Genomic DNA, 23,954 nt, shown 5'->3' on the forward strand with positions numbered 1-23,954 from the left:
AATATCAAAAGAGATGTTTCACATTCCTCCTGGCTACCACCTGCTGATGACAATGTCACTGGCAATAACTGGTTTAAATCCTTTACCATCTTCATCTCTAGTGCTAGTAGATGCATTAGATGTCTAACTGATCACGAACCTTCAGTATGTGTATGTAGGTAGGAACAAAATGTGTCACTATAAACTGAGTCAGGTAAAAAAATTAAAATGTAAGCAAGAGAAAATGGCCATACACCTTCCTATACATTGTGTGGTAACAGCTCTTCTGAACTACTGCACCCAGTTCTGAAATTTCATCTTCGAGGGTTCAAGATGCTGGCAAGAGTTACAAAAGGACCTGTGGAAATTATATAGATTCTAAAAAATTATGAGAGGCGTATGACGCCTGATCTAAACATATGGTGACTGAGTAAGGAGATACTGCACCAGGAAGCAATTACTAGTGGTAGGAAAGTTTTCAATACAGTATAGCAAGGGAGCCTGGAGGCTAAAGATAGAAATGGCATCTTTAGTTCAGGTTTTCTTTCTAGAAGAACCAGAGTCATTAAAATTCAGGAGCTGGAATTCCTGTACAGGGACTCACTCTTCCCTGGAGATTCATATAGCTGAGGTTAAAAGCTATTGATTCATGAACCTCCTGATCATCCACTTAGGATATTTTGAAATATCCTTAACAAGGTCATAAGTTTTTCTGGGTTTTGATAATGGCAACAGGAATGTCGATCCACCAAGGCAAGAGTGTTTTACCAAGATACTCTGCCTCTTTTCCAAATTAAAAGATTTTTACTTTCAGAAAACCAAAAGTGCTCCCACTGACCAGCCCTAAATTCCTAAGTTTGATCTGCACAGAGGAGGAGTGGCTTTAACGTTTCCATCCTTTAAAGCAGTCCACTGGTGGCTCATTGAACCTCCTACATCATCTTAAAAAAAGTGCACCCATCCACCCAACTGTCATGCCTCAGAGGTGCTCCTTTTGTGCATTCATTATTTAACCTGGTCCCCTGACTTCATAAACATTTTACACACCTGTGCAGTTAAGATGATAGCTGTCATACCCTGTGGAGGTGTTTTTCATCACAGCCACGAAGGTTCTGGCAAACTGGCACTGGCTGCTCTCTGCCACTCTATGATCTCCTGTCTTCATGTCTCCACACACAGATCACCTGGGATTGCTTGGCTCTGCTGCCCAGTGCCACATTAGAAGTGTGAACTGACCAAACATCCACTCCTGGCAATGCCACGTTGTTCCCTTCCAATCAGTCCACTTATTTGAGACACAATTTCAGCCTAACACACCACCCAGTACAGCTCCACTGCAACAGCCGTGGGTGTAACAGCAGGAGCTCCAGCAAAACAAGCCCTAAATGGCACAGCAAAGACCAGGCTGCCTCCTGCTTATCACCTGAGATAAGCCCACCTTGCAGTCCATGCTTTGGAGTCAACACTACTCCCTGTGCTTCCTGGGTCTTCTCTCACACAGACTGCCACCCCTCTTCATTCAGAGGTTTCCCCACTGTGCAATGTGTGAATGATGTACTGCAGAGAACATTGAACTGTAGTTTTAGGGACACTTTGGTGCTTCTTTTCTTTCACCATATCAAAACAACACTGCCTGGTGACAAGCAGCAGTGGAGTATGCTGCAGGAAGCCCTATTTTACCAATGTCACTTCAAAACCCTCCAATTTTTAATAAACTGCTCTGTAGCTGTTTTAATCAAGCCCATTCCCATCACTCTGACTGAAATAAGCTGCTGATGTTGTTATCCATATGAGCACCTAGAAGGCATAACAAAACTCATGACAACACTTATACATCAATAACATCTCAAAAGCCACATTTTGGCTTATTGTTGCAAGCAACTGCTTCTTTTTTTTTTTTTCTTATGGATCTTCAGATTTTAATATCTTTTTATGAGAAACTCAGCAGTGTGACTTAAGGAACATCCTCAGCTGAGGATGAGTCAAAGGCTCAAGCCCTTACATTCATTCTTGTTATATGTGTATTTGATGAATCCAGTTGATTTTACTTTCTATTTTGGGGATAAAGCCTCAGATTTGTCATACTAGAGAACTGACAGGCCCAAAAGTATAAAGATCACATCTCCTCTCACCCATCAAAGGTTTCTGTGGTCTCACCACTGGAGTCCTACATTAAATCTTATCTTCAGCTCCAATAGACTGAAGAGAACAACATAAACCAACTAATATGACAGATAAATCATCGTATCATTAAGGCAGCTTCTTAGCAATGAAAAATCCTTTAGGCATGACAACTCACAATCCCAGAAAGTTGCAAAACGTTTTATAAGGAGAACAGAGGAATCAGGGCTCTAGGAAGTGGTTGTATATATCACTTCTCATAAATTTCTCATCATCAGATAGAACCCTTTATCTGATTCTCCACAAGGATGCTGCAAGATTTATAACACTTAGCACAAAATAAAATGCAAAAGATAGAAATATGAGTAATGGTTGATACATAAGAATCAAAAATAAGCTGGTTTTCAACAACTGGTTGACATTGCATCTGAGTGGGTGTTTCAAAGTGCTGCAGCCCATCTAGTCCTCCTTCATTTGAAATCCCTGTGGCTTTGGGGAGTTCCTGTGTGTTTCACTTTTACTTCACTTTTACTTCTTGCAAGAATTCACAATTTTTTGCCACCTGGAAGACTCAGCAATCAGGGTGGTGAGGCCCTGGCACAGGTTGCCCAGAGAAGCTGTGGTTGCCCCATCTCTGGAAGTGTCCAAGGCCAGGTTGGATGGGGCTTGGAGCAACCTGGGATAGTGGAAGGTGTCCCTGCCCATGGCAGGGGGGTGGAATAAGATGAGCTTTAGGGTCCTTTCCAACCCAAACCATTCTGTGATTCTATCCTAGTTAAGGAGTGAATCAATTTCTACTGAAATCAGCTTCTACTGAAATCAGATAACATACTAATCTTCATTTCTGTCTTTCTTGATCATTTTCTTGTAACATTTAATCTTCACTGTTCATTGGTTTTGATATGGCCACTATTCTCATGAAGTCTGGCTGTCTTTCAATTCTAATGCACTTATTCTTTCAGTGTGCCTTTGCTTTGGAAGTCCTTCATTTTCATCTAACAAATCACTCCTACAGAATGAGTTGTCAGTGTCTCTACATCCTGTATTAAGTTATGTAATTAAAAGATAAAGAGTAGTTCTAGTATATGTATGGGTTGATACCACTATGCATGAATAAACATATGTCTCTATATATATATAAAAGATATGAGCTGATGGAAAGCATATTAATATATATTTCAATCAATAACTTTAACCACTAAACCTTTTACAAGGAGGTGTTAGCACACAGTAACCTGCAGAGCCATGCAGTGAGAGGTATTTACTGTGCTTATGCTGACATATAATTAATTTTGTGCACTTCAGACATCTCTCTGGAGTCCTGTAAATATACACAAGTAAAATCAGTTCAGCAAAATGTAGTCTGCAAGTTTTCCATTCAGTGGAAAGAATTATTCATTAGAGTAAGGCTTGTTTTCAATTTATATCAACAGCCTGAAGTTGGGTGTCAGATTAAGACTCTCAGGAGATGTCTAGTGACAACACAGTAAGCAAGGTGATCGAAGATAAATAGTAAACAACTTTTGACATGTAGGAGTCACCACACAGTCTTATCTCCGCATTTATGAGGTATGTTTTTATTTTCCTGTATTCTCAGCTTTCATACAGTAGACAAAAGCATAAATAACATCTATAACACACTTATGTATGAAAAAATGTTGCATCCAGAGTTACCCCTAACTCAATACCCCCAACTTTCAGCTCCACTGTCATTAACACTGAATCACGGAATGTTCTGAGTTGGAAGAGACCCACAAGGATCATCAAAGTCCAACTGCACAGGACACCCCAAGAATCCCACCCTGTCCCTGAGAGTGTTGGCCAAACACTCCTTGAGCTCTGGCAACCCTGAGTCCGTGACCACTACCCTGGGGAGCCTGTTCCAGTGAAGACAGAGACGTGTGTTGTATCAGATGACACAGAATGTGACATATGCATTTTTACTGATATTATAAACTTTTATTGATGTGATAACCTTTTAAGTTTATATCTAGTTTCTGCAGTTCGAGCCTGCAGTTTGAGTTTTTTGTGTAAGAAGCACTTGTATCCTGAACCTCTTTGTCTTTGAAGAGGTTGAAGAGACTGAGAATAGTCCTGTGGTTCAGAACCTCACAAGGATGTATTTTGCATTCAAGGGTTTTGGTTCCCTGTCCTGCAGTCAGTGATGGTTCAATTGCCTCTGTCAAAGGTGTCTTGAGTGGGAAATCTATATTAATTTATTTTCTCATGCCTTTAAGAAGATATGTGTCTTTGTGTCACATTTTCTTTTATATGCCAAGTGCCTAAATTGAAGACTTTGTATATACAGGCTATGTGTGCATACACTAAAAGTGCAAAAAAAATAGAAGATAAATACATACATACATACATACATGAACCTTTTTTTTCCCTTGCTCTGAGTGAAAAACTTCAGCCTAATTTGGTTCTTTTCATAAGGAGTCTTAACTAAATAAATTAGCAGAGCAGCAGACAACACTTGTACAGGATCACATTACAGCAAGAGCCTTAACAAGAACTGCAGCATTGCTGGAGTTCAGTGACAGGATGATTTTTGGCAGGTTAGACTCCATAATGTCTGCTTGCCTTTGAAATGCTATCAGCTGCACAGCTGTAGTTGTGCACGGTTACAAAATGATAATATTTTGAATAAATAAGCAATTTACTCAGAGTTTTACTTATTCATGATATTAAAGGTAAGGTCCTTTGAATTATTGGTGGGTTTTTTTCTCTCTCTTACAGTCTTTCTAAGATTTCCCTGCTACTTATTGAAATTGATACTACACATGACTCAGGATTTCTAACCTCTACAACTGACAATGTTCCAGGTAGATAGCCCAAATACTCACCCTACACCTGTGCCTGAGTTTATGCAGATGGCCTGTGATAGCTGTGGAGCTCTTTAAGCACAACTGCTGCCAGTTTCCTGACTATGCACGTGACCCTTCAGACACCTGATCCCACGTCAAATTGCTAAGTACAAAAAGTGTAACAGCACATCAGTGCTTCTCATGTTTTCAAATGCTGTAAATAGAGGAAACACTCCAGCCTTATCTTGACAGAACAGTTTTGCTCTGCTAGGCCCTGGAAATAATGCAAGTTAAGCTATGTTTTCTTAGAATACATGTTCTATTATGAAGACCAGATTCTCCAGTGTGCTCTGTGTGCATCAGTACTGACATGTTGTGATATTCTCCGTCCAGTGTTGGGACATTCTCCCACTGCCACATCTTGACACACAGCACTGGTAGGGGAATGGAGACAGGGGAGACCAGGACACAGAAGTCACTCTCCTGCATGAATGCTTATGGTATATTCCAAAACATCCCTGAGGCCTTGAAGGGGGAAACCAGCACGGCAGCACTTGGGCACCCCTGAAATCTTCTGTGCCATGAGCAGCAGTGCCAAACAGCCAAAGCACACTGCAAATCCCATTTTTCATACAGCCTGTGCTCACATTTATGGTTCATACAAGGAGAGAAATATCTCTGTAGTAATTCCCTCGGGTGTTGGTACCTGGTGCCTGTGTCACTGCCACTCTTCACTGCTCCGTCATCCGTGAAATTAAAGGTGCCGGTCCAATTTGCCAATTCCTCTCCATTCTGCCAGCTAAACTGCAGCCCTCTAGCAAGAAAACGAGGCAGTTGATATTTGATATCATTCATTAGGTCAAGTCTATCAGCATGACTTCTCATGTCCTATTTCTTAACACAGAAATGTGACTATGACACATTTACCAAAACCAATGAAAAGATACCAAGAAACACAAGATGTCACTTTACTAGTGGTAACAATTAATTTTCACTTCCCATAGACACTAAAAGTCCTTGGCTGAAAAGAAAATCAGGCTCCCCATCCAAATTTGAAGGCTCACTATTCATCTGTGGTCAGAAACAACATACATATGCGTGGAGTGGAGCAAGGTAGAAATTTCATTCCAAAAGACACAAGGGCAAAGAGCTGGAGATGTGGAAAACTGCAGCTCCAAACTTCAATTTTACATCTACAGTAGTTGTTAAATGTAATGGACACTGGGTCCTTCCTCTAATTTGTTGGCCATGCTAGTAAAGGATTTGTCACAATATATTGCTTCTTTTCCCTGTTTGGACAGAAGACATTTTTTTAAGCCATTGCACAACATAATCATCACAGCTCCCTGTTTTCCAAACTTCCACAAATTCATTCCAAGCTCCATAATACCTGCAGTCTTCTGGAAACTACACCTACAGTTGGGTAGAAATCTAAAAATGCTAAAGAAATATTGGACAACAGTCAGATTCTTCCCCTAGCTCAGAAGTCAACAAAAAAGAACATTTCAGATTGTTATTTTTAGACTTCTCCATTTTAACCCAATTTCATTATTTCAGGAGCCTGGCAGCAGAGTTGTGAACATTTGGTGCTGCCAATACTGAAAGTGAACTTTCAGCTGGATTGTGTGGAGATGGCCAGGGAATAATCTCCCAGCATGCTTTGTCCAAAAGAAAGGGCATCCAGGACCCCTGTAGTTTTTCTGGTCAACAGGCTTATTACAGGGACTGGAGAGTCTCTCAGACCACATCCACCCTCTGGTCTAATTGGCAGTGGTATAAGCACAGGAAATCAGGAACAACATGGGGTGTTAAAATATGCCCGTGGGACTCTCATGAGGTTTAACAAGACCAAGTGCTGGTGCTGCACCTGGGTTGGGGCAGCCCCTGGGATCAATCCAGGCTGGTGATGAACAGATGGAGCAGCCCTGGGGAGAGGGTCCTGGGGGCTGGTGGGGGAGAGGCTGGACATGAACCAGCCCAGAAACCCCCATGCCCTGGGCTGATCCCACAGCGTGGGCAGCAGGGGAGGGGGGGATTCTGCCCCTCTGCCCCCTCAGGTGAGACCCCCCTGCAGAGCTGCCTCCAGCCCTGGGAACAACAGCACAGGGATGTGGAGCTGCTGGAGCAATTCCAGAGGAGGCCACGAAGATGCTCCAAGGGCTGGAGCCCCTCTGCTCTGGAGCCAGGTTGGGAGAGCTGGGGGGGGTTCACCTGGAGAGGATAAGGCTGCAGGGAGACCTGAGAGCCTCTTCCAGTGCCTAAAGGGGCTTCAAGAGAGCTGGAGACAAGGGATGGCTTCCCACTGTCAGAGGGCGGGGTTAGATGGAAGGCTTATTGGGAAGAAATTCTTCCCCAGGAGGGTGGTGAGGCCCTGGCACAGGTTGCCCAGAGAAGCTGTGGCTGCCCCATCCCTGGAAGTGTCCAAGGCCAGGTTGGATGGGGCTTGGAGCCTCTGGGTCTAGTGAAAGGTGTCCCTGCCCATGGCAAGGGTTGGAATAAGATGAGCTTCAAGATGATCTTTTAATTCCCTCTCAACTCAAACCAATCTTGGATTCTGGGATTCTATGAATCATATCCAAGTGTGTATACATTATGCTACAATGGCTGCAGGGTAATTAAGTGCTCTGGATAATCAGGGAGCCCCATACCTTGTATGTTGCTCTGGCAGTTTTTAATCAGCTGACACTGCTCAAGGTACAATTTCTGAGTATAATACTGGTGTGAAGAAAACAGGAGAAAATGACTAAAACACCTTCACTCTGAGGCTTGTTGAAATACACACTAGGGATTATCTCCCATGCACCACAGTCTAACACATTTTTTGTCGCACTGTAACTGGTATAGAAACATGCATCCTTTGAATATATATCTTTGTATAAGACATCTAAATATATGGCCTTAAAAATATCTTATAATTGCTAAGGGCAGCTCTAAGTGATATATGGGGAGAGAAAACAGAAGTGTGGGAAAACCAAGTTGGAATCATACTTTTTAGTTTGATTTAATTTACATATTTGAGGCTCAGATATCTGCTTGCAAACTGAAATAGAGGGCATTAATTCAGATAATTAGCTGGTGTTTGTGTGTCCTCCAGAGGTGAACTCTCCTAAAAGTATAGCCAGTATTCAAGCAGATTAAATGAAGAATTAAAACATGCAATAAAGTCCTTCCCTTTTCTATGTCTTTACTCTACATGTAACAGCTGCAAGGAAATCTAAGCAAATGCCCAAAGGTGGAGGGGGGTGAATCTGTCCATAAAGCAAAACAAACAGTAAATTACTCTTGAATGCCCTCCTCTCATCAAGCAGTTTTTTGGGAACAATGTGCACTGCAGCAGGGGCACCAAGTTTGAAGGAGGACATTCACATTTTGGGTAAGATCCAAGAGGAGGTGGGAAGACTAACACTGAGGAATGGCAGATATGTCTTATGATGACCAGCTTAAAATACTTGGCTTTGAAATGGCAGGAAGGGGGATCTAATTAAGGTACAAAAATATCTACCGAGGGCAAGTAAGGGTCTGGGTATGACACCTTCTGTGGTGAGGGCAAAGTACAGAGCTGTGAGCTGAGCTTATAGAGCCAGGAGAAATCCAAGTGTGCAGCGCCTAACCAGGCAGATCACACAGGGCTCTGCTTCCAGGAGGCACTCCAGAGATTAACAACACACAGGCTTATAGATACACAAAACACACCACCAAAGAAATGCTGCACAGCTTCTAGGACTATGTGTCTCACTGTGAGTCTGTAAGGCTGAGACCAAGCTGCTGCTCTGCATTTTCTGCAGTGGTGGTACAATAAACCTCCTCCTCATGGTAAGAACAACTTCCATGAACAATGGTTTGTAGTATTGCAGTATTGAGACTGAGTAGAAACCAAGGACGAGACATTTAAAAACACCGACCTGAATTAATTCTGTTTCTAACAAGATTACTGAGAGCTTTACCATTGATTTTGATCAGCCTTGAGTTGGGAGAATTCAATTTTTAAAACATAAAATGTTCTAATCCTCTCAGTTGTGAGTTCTAAGTGTCCATAAAAGCTGCCTGGACAAATTTGCAAACAGTCTGAGAAAATAGAAAAGAGACTTGAACTGCTCCATCAGTATATTTCTTTGGCATATTACTGTAGTTAAATTCTACCACATTCATTCTCAGCACTAACTACATTTAAACTGGTAAACAGAGAAGAGGCAAATTAATCTTCTGTGAATCAGAATTGCGGCACAAAAGCACATGCAGGAAGGAAACACAGAAAAGGAAGAGAAAAAGCAGCAGAGCATAAAAAAGAAGGTAAAGAAAGATTAAAAGAATGGGAGGAAAGTTGAGGAAGTGACTCAGACATAGAGGTCTACTATACGATTGAGATAGTTGATGTAAAACAGTTTAAAAAAAGAAAAGAAAAGCTAATTTTACACCTGGAATCATTACCAATGATTACCAATAGTGGAACTTTGCCATTTGCTCAATTTGCAAATTGTGATAACTTCTAAAATTACTATGTTTTCCCAACATGTGATGCTGATGACGACTTTATAAAAGATGTAATAACCAGAAACACTCTCAGTACAGAGATGCTATGTTTTGCCCATTCACTGCAAGGAAATTGCTCATCAAGTACGATGGACGTCATTTATGGACATCATTAATCACAGAAATTATCCCTAACAAATAGGAGCATGAATAATGTTGTGCCTTGCGTTGGAGAAGCTCAGTGAAGTTGGATGTCTTAGCAACAAAGACCTGAGTTCCAGGTAAATGTCAAAGCAATATTTTGATCCTAATTGGTAACTGTAAATGTTGAATCAGTGTGTGGCCAAATAAACAGTGGCGTAATGTAAGAATAGCGGGAGGGGGTGAAAAACCAGAAAATTAACAAAGCAGCAGTAATTCTGAAGGGCTTGTCAAAACCGGCTGTCAGGAAACAGCAGGATGCAAATACTAAAAGCCTGTTGCTGCAAACCAAACAAAAAACAACTCCCACACAAGCAGAGGTTTTAGTAGCCGAGGATGTCAGGTAATTATGAGGTTTTTGAACTACGAGGCAGGAACGAACGTGTGGATGGGTTGCAGCAAGAAGCTTTGTATCCATCCTGCTCTCACACTGAGATCCCACCTCAGGGGGGTCTCATTGTCTTTCTGAAGAGGAAAGGAAAGGTGAAAATTCAGTTTAGACCAGAAGGCAAAGCTTTAAAAGGGGGCCATTCTACAGCTAATAGATGAAGAAGACCTAAAGGGCTTTAAGCACAGCTGGAGATCCTGTCTGGGCTCTGTCCAGAGAGCAGTCCATGACCATGCATGCAGCAGAATTTATTCAGGGAAGATCCACACGCTTTCAGGGCATAAGAGCAGTTTGGTGCAAGTGGCTGAGTAGCACGGTGATCAGCACCTCTGGGTGACAAGGACAGAGTGGCAACGGGGGCACCACAAAGGTGGTACAAGGAGAGAGCACCTGCCACTCCAGTGACAACCCATTCCCCAAATACCACCAGCCCATCCCATTTAATCCCAGCCAGTAGGCTATTTCCACTCATCTTTCAAGGTGACAGCTACCACTATCCTCTTCCAGTATCCACCAGAGGCAAATTAAACCCAAAAAACAGGCAAAACCAGATAGAAAGTGATGTTGTCTTATGTCAGTGATGCTAAGCCAAGACCTGACTCAGCCTGCTTGCCTACACAAGTGGTCAAGCAAGGGGAAACAGAGAAGTCTATAGCCTCCTTTTTAGAAGGAGGAAGGAAGATATGAATGTCTCCAGGAGCAAGGCAAAATACTTTGTTTTCTTTCTGAGTTCCCTCTATTTCTTGTCTTCGCTTTTGCTGCTCTTGCTTTCTAGCAGCTCTCATATTCCTGCTCTGCATGCATTCTCCCTAGCAAAGAGGCCACTAGGAGGTGACAGCAAATTCAGGTTTTGTGACTACGCCTTTTGATTAAGTTATAAGCTAATGGTATATACATTCATTCCACATATATCATTAGTAATTTTATAATCTTACTTCTACAGGCCTGGTCATGGTGCTGCACTTCACTGTCACACATTACTCAAACACATATCCAGTCACTGCCCTGACAACCAGGCAGTCCAGGCCATGTAAAGGCTTCCTAAAGTCACTGGAAAATCACTTGCACTGTACCTCAGTTTCCCTCTTTCATAATTCTTGTGCCCTTGAGGAGGAGGAGCTGAAGACTTTAGTGTTAAATGACCGTGCTACTCTCTTTGAAAACAGAAAGTGATGCCCCCAGCCTATTAACAGGGATGTCACAGAGGTGTTGGAAAGTCAGATGGTTAATCCTGCCAGAGATCCAATTCCTTCTTTCTGCAAAACAGGGAAACTATGACTCACTGTTGTCCACAGGGTGTACGGAAAATAAAACGAAAACAGTGGTATGCATGAGTGACCTGCAGATGAAAGTGATTGAAAACACTCACTAAAATGGATCAGAGAGTAAAAGGAGGTTGGGTAAGAGGAACATCAGGAATCTCCAGGGTGACAGACTGCTGCACAAGTGAAGACAAGCATAGCAGCCAGCAGAGATAACAGTAAGAGGAGATTTGGATTAAAAACAAGGGTCTCTTTTTATTTTGCACAGGCCAGAAACAGCAAGTTTATTTACACTGCACTTGAAAAGACCTCAGAGGTGCTCAAAAGGAGTAAAGTTACAATGAGGTAACAGTGAGACACTGAGATCAAAGCCAGCCCAGCAGAGTCCGGTCAGATTAGCCTCTGTGTCCAAAACCTCTTTCCTGAAAAAAGGGCCAGGCTCAGTCCCTGAAGACAATGAAGTCAGATGACAAGGACAAGGCAAATGCTAACCTGAACGATTTAATATCATTTCAAACACCCCAATCAATTTTGAAATAAATATTCAAGGCACAGCTGTCTAGAAAGACACAGCACAGATGAAAGAAAGAAACATAAATCTGCCTGTAGCAGTCCAGGTCCAATTCACCTGTGCTATATAATGCCAGAAAAATACCATGTGTCCATTGGCTTCTTTCAGTTGGGAATCCATGGGCACAACCCTACTGGGCAGGGCACAAATAAGTAAAACATTTCTGGGGCCAACTCATGTCCTGAGCAGGATGCTGTCCTTTTTATGTGAGCCCGTATGGAAACTCACATTTGCATCCCATGGAAGCAGCATTGAATCTGACCAGTCTGGTCTAGAAAAATAGTTATTTCTCCAGTAAAATTAGCAAAATGCAAGTGTTAGTCTGGATACATGCATCCTTCTAGTTGCTCCCCTAACAGTTTGTCTCGGGGACCTACAGCTTTGCAAGTTGACTGACAGTGGGTAATTACTGAGCTGATCACTTGCCATCTTACTGGGACAAGATTATTAAAAGGTTTGGAAAATGTTTGAAAACACATGGAAGAGCAGGAATGGTATATTCACAACAGAAGGAAGAAATGAAATAAAATAAGTCCCATGAAAAACAAAATACAGATCGAGGATGTGGGAAATGAGCACATCTGGTTACACCACACACTTGGCCTTACATTATTATGCCAGGGACAAGTTTGGCTCTATGTGTTAGAGGGAAATAATAGTATTAAAGTGGTGGAGGAGTATATTTTGACTAGTGCAAAAAGTAAAACTGAAAACATAGGTGGGAAGCTTCTGGATTATAACCATTATTAGGCAGAAAGAGGTTTTGTTTCATGTATCACATTTCTCATTTGGGTTAAGCCTTGCTTTAGATATTCACATGCAGTGTCTGAAAAGCTCGGTCCAAAATCACTTCCCAAGAAGAATAAAACAGACTCAACACCACATTCAACTAGTGGGCTTACAGGGGATGAAATGTTGACTAGGACACCAAGAACATCAAAGGATGCCTTTCAAAGCAATGCAATCTTACCTTTTCTCATCTGTGGCTGGAAGACAAACGTCTAAGGAGTAATACATAATCTTTATAAATTCTATTTGTAATAAAATATTAAATGATTAAAATATTATTGTTTGTAATACTTAGGGGCAGCACAAAACCCACAACAGAATGAATTGATGGTGAGGTGCATTGTTTTCCAGAAAAAAACCCCAACAAACTATCAAGCCCCAAGCACAGAGACTAACAAATGTTTTCAGATACCAGCAAATTTTGACATTTGAGATGGTATCTCACTGCAAAGATGCCTGATGCAGGCTGAGTACCACAAGCAATCTCACCGTAGCACTAGAGATCTGACTAAACTAATTGCTTTGTATCTCAAGTACTAATATACTTAGCATCAGGTCAAGTGTCCCTATCCTGCCCTGAGGATTCATGCTGAAAACAATGAAGAAAATGCCATTTAGAGTCAATGACTGTGTACCCAGTACCAGGCACAGGAATAGGCAATGCTCCCTCTCTCCATGCACTGAAGTGGATGGCACAATCTCCTCCTACCACTTAGCAAGCCCTCAAAACTATTGATGATCTAAGATGTTCAGCTAGGACTGTGAAAAGCCTAGCTTTGGCTTATTTGTTCTGATGGAAAATGCCATGCCAGTGACAGAGGCTGCTTTTAAGGTTTTCCTCAAGAGAACTAAAGCATAAAACCAACTAAATAAAAAGGACATGGAAGGACAGTGACTATCTGCAGGGCTGATGAAAAAGCAAAATGTATGCAAGCAACAGAGGGCAAAGATGCCTCAAAGAAATAAGAGGTTAAGTCCACAGTTTGCCTGAGGGAGGCATGGACTGCTGAGCAATGAATGCACTTGAATTAAAAATTGAGAAATGAAATGAAAAAGCAATCAAGGGTAAGAATGAGGCACAGCGAAAAGTAAGAAAATACAAAGCCTTGCACAGTGATTATGTCTGAACCAAATCCAGCAAGTGTAAGAACCATCAGGAATCTCCAAACAGGTCAAAAATAGAAGACCAAATTACCAGGTCAGCAACACTGGTCGGTGGCCAAGGATGTTATCCCTCTCAGCTGGGGCTGTGGGGGACTTGGGTGTAGCACAACCCAAAATAGGAGCACTGGGCTCTGGGTTTGGTTTCCTACAGAGGGAGGCAAGACTGAATCTTGTACCTGCTCACACACATAGAGGCCAAGAAGGTGATTCTCTTCAAAACAACATAAAACAAGTTGATGGCAGGTTATAACGGAGATGTTTTTAACAGAAATGTCAGAGGGGTTAAAACCGCTTTGGATGAGAGGGTGCTGAATGCTGGGCATTGGTAAAACTGAACCATTACTTTGTCATAAAGAGTGGTTTTGCCATCTTAAAAGCAGACCTGAAACATAACAGTGCAAGAAGTATGGCAAGTCTAGAAGGAGCAGGGACACAAACCCTGTTTGTTTGCTGCATCAGGGCCACAGGGAGCACTGCCAGGGAGCACAAGAGAGGAAATAACATACCCTCACACTCTGGTACTCACACTCTGGTACTCACACTCTGTACTCTGGTATATCACTTGATGCCTTCCTTTAAAAGCAGATTAAAACTCTGGGTCAAAAACTCCCCCTTCTAAGTAGCAGAAGGAAAGACTGTTTTCAGGAGCATTGCCTAAAGAAACCAACAGCAGCAATGAGAATAGGAATGGGATGACCAGTGGGAGGGTGACTGCATCCAGCTCTGGGGTCTCAGCACAGGAAGGACATGGATCTGCTGCAGCAAGTCCAGAGGAGGCACCAAAACGATCAGAGGGATGGAGCAGCTCTGCTGTGAGGAGAGACTGAGAGAACTGGGTTTGTTCAGCCTGAAGAAGAGAAGGCTTCAGAGTGACCTAATTGTGACTCCCTTCCAGTACCTGAAAGGAGCTGGCAAAAAAGAGAGAGAAACATTATTACGAGAGCGTGGAGTGACAGGACAAGGTGAAATGGCTTAACACAGACAGAGAGCAGGGTTAGATTAGATATTAGGAAAAAACTCTTTGCTGTGAGGGTGGTGAGGCACTGGAACAGATTGCCTGGAGAAGTTGTAGATGCCACACTCTTGGAAGTATTTAAAGCCAAGTTGGATGGGGCTCTGAACAACGTGTCCTTGCAAGGTGCAAGGTGTCCTTGTCTATGGCAGGGAGCTGGAATGAGGTGGTCTCTAAGGTCCCTTCCAATCCAAATCTTTCAGTGATTCTATCATTCTATGACTTCTCAGGCAGCTGAGTTCATCTGCTCCCTGCTGGTTCTGCCCCTTCCATCCCATTGCCATCTCTCCCCTGATCCTGTGATCCCCAGTACAGGCTCCAGAGCTCCTCTGACGTCTTGGGGAGGTGATTCAGCTCCTTGTCTTTGCCAGGTTAGTTAGGCACAACAGGACCCTGTACCCCAGTCCTCATTGCCTTGAAATGCCCTTGGGAATACCTTGTAGAAAGATCAGCATGGCTGGACTCTCAGCTTCTCCTGCTATGCCAGATTAGACACAGTCACTTTAAGGTGATGCCCATATTCCATAAATACAGATTTTTTTTTTTGTATTATGTGTAGTTTCAAGACTTTGCTTTGTCCTGAAGTTTGCAGTGCTCTTCTCTGAAAAAAATCACCCAAAATCAAGACCTGCTCTGCAACTTTGTGAGGGACTCATCAAGGTGACTCACAGGATACATGTCATTTCTCTGGCATAACGTTTCCCTCTGGTTAGAATTGGAGGCACAGAGCTACATGACCACAGAGATGACTCACTAGGTGACCTTCAGCTTACGTCTCCTGGGGGAAACATTTCAATGAAAAGAGACTTTTTACACTGGGATAGATGGTCTCAGGTTATAGTTAACACCTCCACAGGGTGTTACGAACAGTCCAGAGGAGCACAGGGCAGGAATGGGGCAGGAGCTCTCAGCTGACCTGAGTTGGCTGTAGTTCCTCAAACAACCAGTTTAGGACAAAATACAACTCAGGGCACATGCAGCCTCTGTAACTCCTGTTCTTGCTGATATAAGTACAACATGATCCTGTGGTACAGGACAAATGATGTCTCGAGGTGTAGTCCAGGTTTATTTTCTGTAGGTTTATTCTGTGTGTTTATTCCTTATTTGCAAAAAATTATCACAAGCTATCTTTTTTAAGTGGTAAGAAAAGTGGTAAGAATATCTAGGAATTGATTTGCAACTGTTGAATAAAAACTGCTTCAGATGTACAAAAATGGTGGTATTACCTGAAGTCATGAGTTTCTGATATTAATTAGGGCATACACAGATGTAAGAGTGATGTTTTATTCTCATTTAAAAGATGTAAAGCTTTCAAACAATGCAGGCTGCCTGCATGGGAAGGTTTTCTGCCTCTTGCTGTGTGATTGTTAGAGATATTGTATGTACCCCCTCTGGCAGGCCCCAGGGTAATCTTTGTTTAGAGTCTTTAAAAGTTTTGAAAGTGTGTTCTCCTTGCTTGGCTGAAAAAAAAAAAGTAGTTTTAAATGTGTAGTTTCCCTTCTTCAGCTAACACTCTAACACACACCCTTTAGAGAAATCAGGCTGGTAAAACACTCAGAATTTAGTGAATTTCCTGCCAGTAGAGTACTGGCATATAGGAAAGTATTTCTCTGATATTTTTCCCTCGCCAAAGGGAAGGACTGTTCTATTGATGTCTCCCATGCTACAGGTTGGGAGATGAAGACAGATTTCAACATTTTTTTACTGTAGTGGCAGTTTCCTGATGTAATCCAGGATTATTCCCTGCTGCCCAAACAAGAGCTGACAAAAAAAGGCCAGCCCTCAGCTGAGCATCTAATTCAAAAGAAAATTCAGCTGAAAGGCAAGCACTGGAAAGAAGAGTCAATACCAAAGCAAGAGGCAGCTCTGGATTTAAGCAGAAGTCCACAGCATTTAACCCACTTTAGCAGATCAATGCAGTGGATTTTTAATCATCACATTAATCCTAAAATAAAAATAATTACCCCAGAGATCCGTATTAAAGTCCCTTAATTATATCTCATTTCATCATCCTTTTTTACTTGGGATCAGAAGCTACAGGGACCAGAGCTCCCCAATGTCATTCTCCAGCTTGCAGTTTTTCTCTCTTTTGTTGGGACTTCAACTGCCACTACAGGGATGAGGCACTGGCCCTGATAAAAACACCCACATCCATCCCACTTTGGGGAAAACTGAAAAAGGGCCAAAAAAAGTGGGCAGGATTCTGCTTTCCAGTGACCCCTTTATAAAACAGCAAAGGAAGGAATAGAGAACATTACACGGTGGGTGGAAAAGGTGTGAATGCCTAGAAATTCAATCTCTGCATCCTCCCCTTCTTCCAGCAATGCCAGGAGCTCATCAGTATCTCATAAGGAGAAAGAGAGGACTTGACCAGAGGCTAGGCCCCTTATCAAATTTCACTGAGCAGAGTTTATTTCCTCTCCTGTCCGCAGTCCTGCCACCCCCACAGATGCTTTGGGAACATGGCATGGGCAAACATAGATCATGACCCTCCACAGAACCTCTATGGATCTTCTCAGGTGAGATTTTGTAGCAATCAAACCAGCCCATTCCCTGCTTTTAAGGGCATCTGGCATGGCACAGCTTACAGCCAGCTTTCCCATCTTTCCCCCAGAAAAGGATGCCTTTCTTCACTCTGCTTCCTGGGACCAGTCCTGAGCTTATGCTGTCCCCTGCACTGAGCCCAAGCTGCTTGCTTTAGGTCAGATGCCCCCTGCCTTGCTACCCTTTGCCCATTTCCACCGTCTTCTTGCAGAGAAAAGAGCTACCCCGTTGTTGTACCTAGATTTAAAAAGCATTGTACACTTACTGGAGTAGCAGTTTTCAGGTTTCTCTAAACACACTGGGGAATTTCTTCCCTCTGCCTTGGGAAGAGGCCTGGGGGCCTGTTGCTGTTGCTGGTGTTGGGATGCAGGTAAAGGCCATCACCAAACAAGCAGCACGTGGAATCCCAGCAAGTAAATGGCTGCAGGTTTAGGCAGCGTCCCCAAGCTCCAGCTTGGCAAGTGGCACCAGAGATATAAATATCCCACTTCAGCTCTGCAAGGATCCTCTCCAGAACCACCAGCTCCACCGTGGTCCCTGAGGGTGGTCCCTGAGGGACCAGTTATAACCTGTCCAAGGAACCTCACAGCCAGCATTGGCCTCTAGGACGGGACTTAACACCAGAGGTTTGTGAAATAAAAGAGTAATCAGAGGTTACAGCTACCCCTGCATGGAGCAGGCTGGAGTCAGACTGCCTGGGAATGGTCATCAGAAGGTACTTCAGGGCATCAAGACTGAGAGAGGGAAATGAAAACTGAAAAAAGTAACTTCATGGTAACCTTATGGCAACAACACAGGCTGCTACATAAATCACCTTTCTGTTGTCAATAACTGGCAGCCTGAGACTGCCATGTCCTGCATTCTGATTTCCATGAAAGATGGGAGCTGCCATTTCCCAGCTGAAAGGAGCTGAAGTGCTCTTTCCCTGCTCGGAATGAGGGGAGGGGGGAAGCCCTCTTTGAGACTCTTTCACAAGATTAATAAAAAAAAAAAGTAGAAAAAAAGGAAAAGAAAAAAATAATTACAAGGTGGAATTATAAATAAATAAGCAATAAAATAAATAAATAAATAAAGAGTGTTTTCCAGTCCAAGTGACAAAATGCATGCACATGTCCCTGCTTGAGCCCCTTTGACGGCAGAGGGCTCAGAACCAGACTTTCTCCTTTCAGTCCTGGGAATTGGACATCAGTCTTTTTTCATTCCCTGATGATGACAGCAGAGGCTCCCAGGGCACGAGGCAGGACAGAGACAGGCCACAGAGATCACTCACTGGAAGAGTTTTGGTTGCATCTTCTCATCATTTTACCTTTACTCTGCCATTTTTCATTTCAGTTTGTGTTTGGGATTTATTTCTCGTTGCTCTGATCCTGTTGCAGTCACTTGACTTAGAAAAACAAGGACTGGAAGGGCTGCCAGACCTCCAGCACAGATGTGAAAAACTGAGAAAATAATGCAAGATGAGACCTCAACCGGCCATAAAGTCACACCCTCAACACTAAGGCAGCTTGGTACTACCTCTGTCTACCTACCAGGTTCCTGAAGCCCCCAAACATGGAGATTTTATACCTCCTTGGATAACCTTTTTCTTTAAAAGTTATCCATCTGGTTAAATTCAAATCTTCCCTGCTACAGCCTACGCCTATGACTTCTTATCATGTCATCAGTCTTTACAGACATGTATTTATTACCTTCCTCTTGTCAGAAATAGTTTGGGTATTTCAAGGCAGTTATCATATCTCCCCTCCTTTTTCTCCAAGCCAAACAAACATGTTTTCTACACATCTGCTCATTCTTGCTCCTTCCAAATGAGAAAGTCACATCTTTCTGGAACTGAGGTGCCCAAAAATCAGACAGAGTCCCCAGTCAGGGGAGCTGTGCAAGGCACACAAGTTTCTCTGTGGATAAACAACACTCCTGTCTATACGTATTAATATCATGCTTGTTTTTCCCTCCCAGAGAGAAACGTTTGCTGATTTGCCAGCATTTTGCTTGCTCTTGGCACAAGGCAAACAACTACACGGGTTGCAAACAAGGCAAGAACCAAACCATTGATCTCTTCTGGCAGAATGCAGCTTAATTCCAGTAAAAAATTCCACAGCAGCTGCCTATAATACTGAAACCCATTTACCTCAAAGCATGAAAGATACACATTCCTCTTCATAAAATCGTACAAGATGTAACTCCTCAAACTAGATTTAAGTAAAACAAACTCTGCATGGGTCAAGGTTAAACACTTAGAGATCCCCACTGGTGTTTGCTGTAAAAAGAGCAGTACCATTTTCAGATGAAGGACTGATGTGCTCTACAGCAGGGCAGTCTCAGCAGCAGTTCATAGGAATAAAACAGTGAGAAAATAAAGTGCTCCCTCAGTTATTTGCAAGAGTAATATTGCCACTTTGACTTTAGGAATTGCATCTGCATGTTTGTTTCTAAAGACATTAAAATCTAAGCAATGAGTATGCTACCTTACCTCAACCCCCCCCTCCCCCGAGGTATTTCAGCCAGAACTTACACAGAGTGGGAATCCTGTAAGGCAGGATCTGATCAGGAGGAAACACTCAGGTGGTGCAAGTCACTTTAAGGTAAATGCAACCTATATTTTTGCGACAGCTGAGGATTAAAATATAACCTAAGAAACTCACAAAACGTTGTATTCTGCCTGACATTCTCCAGCATTCATAATCTAAGACATTACAGATGCCAGATGCACCTTCCTAGATAAGGTGCTAATGTTGTCAGCACAACGCCAAGAAGTGGTTTGTACTGTTATAGTGGTTTGGCTGGAGCTCTGTAGCTCCCACCAGTCCCATCAGACAACTTTCCTGTTCTCCAGAATCCCCCCTTACCTTTTGAGATAGTTTCCCCCGTAGAGGATCTGCTGCAGCAAGGTGACCACAGCAAATGCGCAGATGAATATGAAGAACAAAGTTCTGTTTCCCAGCAAATCCCGGCTTGATGAAGGGTCAGTGTATCCCATCCTTCCTAAAAGCCACTGAAGCTCCACTGGGTAAAATTCAGTTCATTGCCGCCTTCATGCCCTTCTTGCTGGGAAGCGGAGGGGAAAGCTCGCTGGCTTTTCTGTGAGCAATTCAAGGACAAGGTATCCCATTGTTTGGCCCTGCTGCCCCTTCCTTGCCCCTTTTGGATGTTAGCTCCAGGACTGTGCGTAATGGCTTGCTTCCATGGTAAAGTTTCCAGGAGATTCAGACGTGGGTAACATCTAAAATCATCTCTCAGAGCTCTTCCAGCGCAGGCAGCTTATGCTGTGAGAGAGGCATTCTGTTCCCTCTAAGCCTCTCTTGAAAACCCGCTGCTAGCAATTATCTACTTCAATCCCATTTTCATATTCCAGATGGGGGAAGCTGCAAATAAACCAGAAAACTGCAGCCAATGGCAAGCACGGGGTTCCGGCAACCTGCGTTGGAAACACATAGTCGTCAGCTCTTCTCCGCTTCTGCTCAGTGATTCCGGTGAAATGTGCTTGCAAGGAGACGTGACTGGGGCGTGCTATTATTGAACAAGCATGTAACAATCATGAGGGTTTCATTCAGTCCTCTGCAAAAAAAAAAAAAAAAAAAAAAAGGGAAAAAAAAAAGCAGAAAGAAAGGAAAGGAAAAGGCAGCAGCAGCAGCAATCTGGTCAGGCTATCAGGAATGTCAGGAAAGCTGCATTCTGTGCAGCAGCGTGCCGTCCCTGCTGTAGCATTTGCATGCGGCATGCAGTGCCTTCAGTCATACACCACTCACTATTTGGGCTCTTCTCTTTCCCCTGGTTATTCCTCTAGAGTAAGCACAAGCAAGGTCACTGTGCATCCCTTCAAGGACAGAGCTCTCAGCTCCTGCATGCTGATTTATTGGAGGCTCTGAGTAGCCTCACAGCCGCAGAGAGGGAGCCTGCCTCTCAGTGCGGGCTCTGAGAACCATTCATTTAAAGAGACAAATATTCTGATTGTTCCTCCACCAGGAACAGTTCTCTTTTGAGAGGGCAAAGCAACAAGACCTTGTCCACGGCCATCGTAACTCCTCTAAAAATCTCCCCATTGTCAGGAGAGGCTCCATTCAGCTCACGGGGAAATCAATGGGAGTTTTGTTGTTCATTTCACCAGGAGCAAAATCTGCCCCCGACCCTTGGCTTCTTAAAACAAGTCCCAGAGAAAAGATTTATCCATGAATGAAAATTCCAGACTAGGAGGTTGTTTTGCCCCAATAACAGATGGGAAAAGGGTTTTGACAACAAAATGTGGGGGTAAAAAAACCCTTTGAGTAAAAGAATAGGAAGATTTTTGTGTGAATAAATTTTCCAACAGTTAAATCAGCGTATGCAAAGTGCTGTAGTGTGCCAGTAGCCCAGCTGTGTGAAACAGCAAACAGAGATTGTCCATGGACTTTTGTTTCAGCTGTAACTGGTGCTGCATGGGAAGGAGGGCCAAAGGTAACTGTGCAACCCTTTCAACACAGATCCTGAAGCCAGGGCTACAGCAACATAGGTGAGACAATCAGTGGCTAAAGCAGCCACTTACCTAATTTTAAGCAACGAAAATAACACCAGTGCTTAAGGTAGGAACCTGGTCACCCTGAAGTCCTGCAGGCAGGAGACCAGTCCTTTAGACATCCCTGACTTTGCAGAGAATTTGTAGGGATCCAGCCCCTGAGATGTCCTTCTTCAGTCCCTCTCACAGCTCCCACACCTCTCTTTCTGAACCCTGCTAAATGCTTCAATTATCACCTGTGCATATCAAAAGAGTGATGATCCCGGGTCAGATCAGAGTTTATCCAGCCCAGAGCCTTGTTCCTGGCAGTGGCCAGTGATGGATACAAAAGTAAAAGCAGAAGTAGAGGGCAAGGACACACCGATACCTTCTTGGAAACACTCTCCTACCATTTTATGATTCAGAGTTTCGCAGAACCAAGGGAAGAAAACCAGTATTTAGGTTAGAAAAATAACTGAGTTGGATGTACTCATTTGTATTGTACTAGGAATAATACACATACCAGGGGACTGCAAATTAAACAGCAAAACCAGTTTGATTCCCTATTGTCAAAGTCATCATCTCTAGGGCCAAATATATCTCTTTTAATGATCAGTTTATGTAAGCCCATATAATATGAGATTGTTTCCATACAGGAACTGTACCATTTAGATGGATCTAACCATATACACTTCTAAGAAACAGAAAATCAGAAACAGCCATCAGAATCTCAGTCTGAGACTCCACAAGACTCTATACAGGCAGATTTGTATGGAGAAGCTGAGAGACAAGGCCAATAAGGTCAGATGTGAAGGAAAAGGAATTTAATGCTTTGAATTGTTTGAATTTTACTTGTAGGTTTGAAAGCCCTCACAGAGAAATTTTCCTCAGTTGCTCCAGGAGTTATTTTACAATAAGAGCAAAGTATCAGAGAGTAGAATTTGGCTTTTTATGACCTCCTGTGGGTGTAATGCCTGTCTTGCAGATTCTTATATCACCTAGGTCTTGGTGAAAACACTCTGAGCCTTTCCTCCTTTATTCCCCTCTATCCAAAGGGATTTTTTTCTTGACATCTCTGCTGTAGTGCACCAAATTCCTGAGTCGAGCAGCCACTCTTTCTCGTGGACTGACAGTCAGCCTGGGCTGCAGCAAACAGCCCATGTACTCTGTCAGTCTTTGATTCTCTGCGTCCTCTCATCGTTCTCTGCTGTATCACAGTTGGCAAGAAGACACAGCACCTGAGAGGCCTGTGAGCAGGAGAGCTGCAGATCTAAAGCAAAAAGCAAAGTAAGAAGATATCTATTATAAGTGTGAAGGCTTTTCTGTGCCAGATCTCGCACAGACATCGTTCCTGATGCCACATGGAAAAGAAATCTGTTTGCTGCCTTCAGCCCAGTACGACAACAGCACTGCAGAACTGGAAGCAGAGCAGCTCTGTGCCAGCATAAAAGAATAGGATGCCTATTGACAATTTTTCAAACGGTGCTCAAGGTTGCCTGCAATATTTGTTGTGAGTGAAACAGTCATATGGTTCATGCAGAAGGGCTGAATGAGCAACATCAGCACCCATTCCCAGGGCCCTTGGAGAGTTTGACTTGTCAGCTACAGGTCTCCTTGAAAGCATCAGACCTCTGAAGAGAAAAAATTAATTTTTTAAAAGGATTTTACACCCTGCACCTAAGCAATCAACAGGCAACAAAAGACCTACCCCCTCCAGATTTTGAGAAGGGTTGGAAAACACCTCCAAAAGCATCAAATCCAACAATTCCCCGATCACTGCCAGGTGCACCAACAACCTGTGTCCTCAAGTGCCACATCTACACGATTTCTCAACACTTCTGGAATGATAGACACAAGCTCAGAAAGGGTATTCCCATATTGGTTGATGGAGCACAGACTTCAGAGGCTAAAGCAAATGTGGCAAAGTGGAACCGCTTATAGCCTCGCTTAATATGAAGCTGCCAGAAGCAGTCAGTTTTACACATGTCTGGCCTTTATTTGTTGCATGTGAGCTGCTTGCTAAATATCATCAGAGATAATCTGTCACAAGAAACTCCTCCAGCCTGAGCAGGGAGACTCTGAGTAGTCCTCTAACACAAACACAAACGTGCTCCTTACAGTGACACCTCCCATGGGAGTCCATAATTTTCTCTTCAGTCCTAATGAAGCAGGTCACAG

At 43.1% G+C, this 23,954-nt stretch overlaps 1 protein-coding gene across 4 annotated transcripts in view; it reads right to left on the reverse strand.

Moving 5' to 3' along the window:
* ST8SIA5 (ST8 alpha-N-acetyl-neuraminide alpha-2,8-sialyltransferase 5) overlaps positions 1-23,954 on the reverse strand; it is a 68,984-nt gene that overhangs the window by 25,311 nt on the left and 19,719 nt on the right. The window contains exons 1-3 of one of the 4 annotated variants that reach the window (XM_027656080.1): positions 21,055-21,162; positions 20,155-20,863; positions 5,614-5,721 (exon numbers count right to left, since the gene is read on the reverse strand). In XM_027656080.1, coding sequence (XP_027511881.1) covers positions 5,614-5,721; positions 20,155-20,285 — 239 coding nt within the window. In that variant the 5' untranslated portion in view covers positions 20,286-20,863; positions 21,055-21,162. Of the gene's footprint in view, positions 1-5,613; positions 5,722-20,154; positions 20,864-21,054; positions 21,163-23,954 lie in introns of those variants that run through there. The other 3 variants (XM_027656081.1, XM_027656079.1, XM_027656082.1) reach the window with 3 other exon arrangements.

Source organism: Corapipo altera, unplaced genomic scaffold (assembly GCF_003945725.1).
Source record: "Corapipo altera isolate COAL_440 unplaced genomic scaffold, ASM394572v1 61553, whole genome shotgun sequence".
In the NCBI taxonomy this organism is placed as follows: Eukaryota; Metazoa; Chordata; class Aves; order Passeriformes; family Pipridae; genus Corapipo; species Corapipo altera.